This window comes from Mytilus edulis, chromosome 8, assembly GCF_963676685.1.
Source record: "Mytilus edulis chromosome 8, xbMytEdul2.2, whole genome shotgun sequence".
Taxonomy (NCBI): domain Eukaryota; kingdom Metazoa; phylum Mollusca; class Bivalvia; order Mytilida; family Mytilidae; genus Mytilus; species Mytilus edulis.
The window spans coordinates 62791064-62797985 of NC_092351.1; the positions used below are offsets into that span (position 1 = coordinate 62791064).

Genomic DNA, 6922 nt, shown 5'->3' on the forward strand with positions numbered 1-6922 from the left:
AACATCATTGTATTTTATTCACCAGCGTCGGGCCTCGAAAGGAGAAAGTGTCCGAGATAAGGGGCACGCCAAAAGAAGGTATTACATAGACCTGAACATGAGCGAGCTAGTATTCCCCAGATTCTCCGAAAGAAGTTAGAATCCCCGTATAGATGAAAGTGAGTCACAATAGTCCCCAAGTGAAAGATGTCAGTCCCCCGATATATAACTTTATTACGTTGTGGAGGGAAAGGGGAGACAACCTGACAGAACAGCGATTCTTCCCCCTTTTCCTGCATTACAGATGGTGGAGCAAGAGGAAAGATTCTTGGTACCTCAAAACTCAAAAAACGGCGTATTGTGAAAAAAAGAATTGCAAAGAACTAGTCTTAACGAAAATTTACAAAGAACATTTATTTGGAGTTTTGGACCTGAAAATGTGTTATAAACCGAAAAATTGGAAATTTCCTAAACTTTGAACCTTGAACATTATACCTGTTTTATTTGGATTAGCTTTTCGGAACCTATCGTTATTCAAAGTTGTGGAGAAGACATGAAGAAAAATCGGAACAATACAGAAACTGGACTAAAAACAAAATTATCGGACCATTGTGATTATGTTTTCAAAATATTGTGTGAATTGATAATGTATATATATATGTAAATAATGTGTGAGTATTGGTATGTGTGATTTGTTAAAAAAAAAAAAAGATTTGCTAAATTTAGAAATAATTCAAAATCTTCAAAAAGAGTGAAGTAAGTAAGTAAAACTAATGGAAAATGATTATGTAATGTGTGAGTTAACGTAATATAAGCGGAAATACATAAAAAAAAATCTGAATATGAGTGTAGAGAAAAGTTTTTAAATTTTGTTTAAATAATGAATAGGTTTGTAAGATAGGACAGACATGTTTTTGAACAACTTATAAGATTAGTTAGAGCAATAATAATTAACAAAGTAAATTAAATGAGTAAATTATAAGGTGAAGTCCCAAATTCCTTTTACTTAATGGGCAAACGTTGATTTGCAAAATCCTTTTGTTTAAATGAAGACTGAGCAGCGGTTTGAAAAACGCTATTAAAAAAAATAAGGAATGATTGAAAATATAAGTAAAAAAAAATCATAAAATGAATAAATGTGTTGAGAAGAAAGAAAAACAAGGAAGGCAAATAATGTTACAGTAATAGTCGTTGATAAATAATGAAAGTACAAAGATTCGTACATGAAAATATGAAATAGAACATTAAAAAATTTAAAATGTAATATTATTTGGAAGTTGTAGTTCAGGCGGTTAATATTCATTAAACTGTGAAGGACTAAAAGAAATGCCTCTGTTTAGATGAGAACCATAAAATAATGCCTCAAATTTTAACTTACAAAAGATAAAAGTACATAAATGAAACATCTGTATAGAAAAGTTAAATAAATGTGAAAATTATGGCATTGGGTGCTGCAGCGATTATTTTAATTTTAAGTTGAAATTAATATGTAAATTTCCCTTTAAGAGAAATAAAGGTTGTTTGAGTCGTAAGAATTGTTGGGTATTCATGACACCCTTAAAATTAGTGCTATGTATGGATTCGCCATCCATATAAAAACGTGACTGAAGCAAACATAAATAGTCTCTTTAAGATTAATTTTGATATAAATTGAAAAAACTTAATAGGTAATCAAAATGTTGTAGAGTAATTATACACTCTGTTAAAACGTGTCTAAATAAGAACTAAAGCAGTAAATAGTAGTTGATAAAACAGGTATTTAAGTCATGTACTTTGAGGGTATGACTCACGATAGAATTTGGAGTCGGAGCAAACTACCAAAGAAAACGGGCATACGCCGAAAAATGGGTATGACACCGAGGTAGATTTGGAGTTCGAGCAAACTATCAAGAATGTGGGCTTATCACCTAGTAATTTGATTAGATACATAAAGTATAAAAACTGCTTAAATATGAAACATAAAAATAAACATAAACATAGAACGCCATTATGCCTGTTAATAAATCAACACCGTTGAAAGAAAAATAAGTAGAATCCATCTTCAAAATAAAAAGCTTTGAAAAATCTTGTCCTTTGAAAAGCGCTTTAAAATATAAGTAGGTAGATTGCTTAAAACAATAAAATGTATGAAAATTGATAATGCTAAATAAACTGATAAATAAAATTGCGGGAGCAATTTTTTTTCGAACAACAGGGATATATAATGATGGAAAATTGTTTGTTGGAAAAGGAAAATAAAATAAAGTAAACTTAGAGAAATAAACTAATAAATAAATAAAATTGAATTATATTACATGCTAAAGTTCCAAGACAAAGTAGGTGACGTAAGATTAAGTTATAAATAGTTTCGTCTTTTTATAAATAATATAGTTAAATCTCATTCCATTTCACAAATATGGTACATAGCTGTCACGTGAGATGAACAGCCTCGTCATGATGTCAGAACATGCTCGTCAATTATATTGTTAACATGTGATGAATTTTGTCTTTAGAACTCTTGGATTTTATATAGTGCCAGGATTTAAACTTATCCAAACTTTTATCAATTTCGAAGTTTTGGCGTTTCTGAAATTAAATTAACGTGAAATCACGGTTTTCAGTACGTAACCACGTAAGTGCAAGTTATATAACTTGTTGAACAATGGCATCTCAGGTTGATGATGATCCAAAAAGTGGGACACTAGACTTATCTGATGATGACCATTACCCTAACACTAGCCAGCAATCTGGAAAGGGTGTAGATGATAATAGAATACCCAAAGACTTTAGGGATTCTCAAACCCATGAATCTGAATCTGATGATGACGACGATATGTCATCGATGTCGATTGACACTTTAATACGTTTACAATACAAGCAGATGAAATATATGCAAAAACTAACAGAACATTTAGGTTCTAAATCCGATGATGTGTGGGACAGTGCAAATAAATACACAATAGCACCACACGATAGTGCAAGTAGAACAAAAAGATCCCATTGTGATGACGGGGAATCTAACATTTCAAATAAACACTTAAAAGTTGCAGATGATTCCCAGCATGACACAGAGTCTGTTGATGACCTAGATAAACTTATGTGTAGTTTTGAAAATGCTGAGACCGACAACCTTGATAAATCAGATAACGTCACTGATGACGAGGATCTTAACGAGGTCAATGAATTAATGGATGAAATGAGCGAATTTTATAATGATTCTGAGGAAACTAGTGCGGCTATTGAAGAAAGCTTAGCAAAATCAGTCAATACTTCTCTAAGATCTAAAATCCCAGATTCTAAATTCAAAGAAATTAAATCGAAGTACAAAAGACCAGAAAACTGTCAAAACCTTATGATCCCTTCAGTAAATGAAGAAGTTTGGGGAGAAAAACACTCTATGATCAACGCAATAAGATCACGTGATCTAAAATTACAAAAAATCATGGGGTATGTCATTAAGGGAATGATTCCGGCAATAGAAACGACAAATGACATCTTGAAAGCTGCTTTGAAGAAGAATACATTTGAGCCAACAAAAAACCTTAGAAAAATGACAGATGGCATCCGAATGTTCGCGGCTTCTTATACTCAACTAAACCAATATAGGAAAGAAAATTTCAAACCAATTATGATTGGAAAGTTTAAGAAACTAACTTATACAAACAATTCCGTATCTGATAAATTGTTTGGGGATGATTTGCAGAAGAAAATTGAAGATATTCAAAAATCAAAGAAAATATCTGTAACGGGATTTAATACCGGATTTACCGAGAAACCATCAACAAGTGGATATAACTATCATCGTAATTCTTCTGAAGGGTATAATAACAATAAAACTGGGAATGGCAAAAGTCGTTTTTTAGACCAGCGAAACTCCTTCCCGAACAAACGAGGAAGAGGGGGGAGACAGTTCAACAAACCAAACAATCGATAAGTCCACAGGTTAGTCAGATTAAACAATTAGATAACAAAAGTAAATGTGAATTTTCAAATCTTGTTAATACTCCTGAAAACTTTAGAGCTGGGAAAGTAAAAAACAATCTTGAAAGTTGGAGATCAATAACAAGTGATACATCAATTCTAGAAATGTTGACTGGTTATCGGTTACAATTTCACACTTTACCGCCCAGTCGTAACAGTTGTAATAATCCTTCGTTTAATGAAGATGAAAAAACTTCCATAACTTTAGAAGTGAGCACTTTTTTAAAGAAAGGCATTATCCAAAAAGCTATACCATGCAAGAATCAGTTTGTGACACATATTTTCACACGACCTAAAAAAGATGGAACACATCGAGTGATTTTAAATTTAAAATCTTTAAATGAATATATAGAGAATTATCATTTTAAGATGGATAGTTTAGGCACTGCAATTAATTTAATGAACCGTAATTGTTATTTTGGTAGTATAGACTTGAAGGATGCATTTTTTAGTATTTCAGTCAGAGAGTCTGATCGAAAATTTCTCCGATTCACATGGAATGGGGAATTATATCAATTTACATGTTTAGCTCAAGGTCTAAGTACTTGCCCACGTGTTTTTACAAAGATAATGAAATGTGTGTTTTCTGAATTACGGAAGAAAGGTCATTGCAATTCAGCCTATATCGATGATTCTCTTTTAATTGGACAATCTTATGAGGATTGCATTAATAACATTAATGACACAGTTACTTTATTCGATAAACTAGGTCTTACAATTCATCCAAATAAATCCGTTTTCGTTCCGACACAAGAAATTCAACATCTTGGGTTTGTGTTGAATTCACGAGAAATGACAGTGCGTCTTACTCAAGAAAAATCTCAAAAATTCAAGGAATTATGTAAACAAATTTTACGCAAGGAATATGTTTCTATCAGAGAATTTTCTGAACTAATAGGTAAAATGGTAGCAAGCGAATACGGCGTTCCGTATGCAAAATTATTTCACAAAAGACTGCATATAACTAAAAACGAACAGTTACGGAAACAACGAGGCAATTATGACGCAAAATTCGGTCTTAATGAAATGTGTAAGCAAGATATAAATTGGTGGATCGATAATATAGAGATTTGCAAGAAATATGTGTGTATTGGAAATCCCGAAATTATAATTAGATCAGATGCGTCTTTAACGGGATGGGGCGGAGTTTATGAGAGCCAATCTACAGGTGGTAGATGGTCGGCTGAAGAAAATTCTTATCACATTAATCAACTAGAATTGTTAGCTGTGTATTTAACACTGAAGTCATTTTGTAGCAACGCGTCATGTGTACATATACACGCGCAGATAGATAACACAACTGCTGTGACGTATATAAATAAAATGGGCGGTATGAAAGAAAATCTCAATGACTTGACAAGGGAGATTTTGTTATGGTGTATAAATAGAAACATCTGGTTAACTGCTGCACATTTACCGGGGAGTGAAAATTGCGAAGCTGACTATGAATCGCGTAATAGCAATGATGACACTGAATGGGAATTAGATAGTGAAGTGTATATAAAAATTGAACAATTATTTGGAAGCCCTGATATTGATTTATTTGCTTCACGGTTAAATTACAAAGTTACGCCATACTGTTCTTATAGACCAGATCCAAATGCAAAACTTGTTGATGCATTTACTTTTAATTGGGGAACAAACTTTAATTATATTTTCCCTCCTTTCAGCATACTAGGAGCAGTATTGAGGAAGATTGTACAGGATCAGGCAGATGCAATCGTAATAGCCCCGTTATGGCCAACTCAACCTTGGTTTCCAAAAATTCTACAGTTGCTTGTGGATTGTCCCAGAATTTTACCAGTGAAGAAATCACTTGTGACACTTTCGTTCAACAAAGCAAAAGTTCATCCGCTCCTCAACAAACTTCACCTGACAGCGTTCAAATTGTCCGGGGATCATTTGAAAGTCAAGGTTTATCAAAATCAGTTGTCGACATTATCATGCATTCATGGCGAGACTCCACAAAACAACAATATTGGAGTTATATCAAAAAGTGGGTGTGTTTTTGTATTGAAAAACATGCTGATCCCATGTCATCAACTGTAAATTTAGTTTTAGATTTTTTAGCAAAACTTTTCCATTCAGGGATAGGTTATAGTGGACTTAATACAGCGCGATCTGCTTTGTCTTCATTTATGACACTTAATGGACACGATTCAATTGGTAAACATAATTTGGTCAAGCGATTTATGAGAGGAATATTCCAATTGAGACCTTCACTTCCAAGATACAATTTTACATGGAACGTGTCCGATCTACTTAATTATTTAGATACGTTAGAAAATAACAGTTTGACGTTAAAACAAATTACTTTGAAATGTGTTTCTTTATTGTCTTTGTTGACAGCTCAAAGGTTACAGTCTATTCATTTATTAGATATACGTAATTTAGAGTTTTCGAATGATATTGTTAAGATAAGAATAGGTGACATTTTGAAGCAAACTAAACCAGGAAAACATTTAAATGAAATTGTTTTAGATAGATTTGTAAATACAAATTTGTGTATTGTAACTTGTTTAAAATTATATATAAAAATGACTGAAAAATTTCGCGGGAAAGAAAAGAAATTTTTTGTAAGTTATGTAGCACCGTATAAAGGTGTAAGCAAAGACACTATATCCAGATGGATGAAAACAGTTATGATAGCAGCTGGTATAGATTGCTCCGCATTTAAACCTCACAGTGTGAGATCAGCGTCTGTTTCTAAAGCTTGTAGTAAAGGTTTACCACTTTCGACAATTTTACGCACCGCAGGGTGGACAAATCAATGCACTTTTCGGAAATTCTATAATAAACCTGTAACAATAGACACCAGTTTCTGTAATGCGATACTCAGTAATGCAATGTAAATATGTTGATTAGATAAATGTATGAGAACTTTATTATTGTAGATTTATTACTGATTATAATCTCTAGTAATTTTCGGATAAATAGATGCAATATCTCTAAACATCTCACGTGACAGCTATGTACCATATTT

The 6922-nt window shown here is 32.5% G+C and overlaps 1 protein-coding gene across 1 annotated transcript; it reads left to right on the forward strand.

The window, feature by feature from the left end:
* The first annotated feature begins 2357 nt into the window (after nucleotides 1-2357).
* Nucleotides 2358-5741, forward strand: LOC139486043 (uncharacterized). The gene is made up of 2 exons (XM_071270736.1): nucleotides 2358-3900; nucleotides 5610-5741. Exon 1 carries the CDS (start codon nucleotides 2621-2623, stop codon nucleotides 3890-3892), a length of 1272 nt encoding a protein of 423 aa, XP_071126837.1. The 5' UTR covers nucleotides 2358-2620; the 3' UTR covers nucleotides 3893-3900; nucleotides 5610-5741.
* The last annotated feature ends 1181 nt before the right edge of the window (nucleotides 5742-6922 follow it).

Excerpts from the sequence above, each read along its gene's own strand:
- LOC139486043 (XM_071270736.1), top strand. The coding sequence starts at position 2,621 with ATGGCATCTCAGGTTGATGATGATCCAAAAAGTGGGACACTAGACTTA.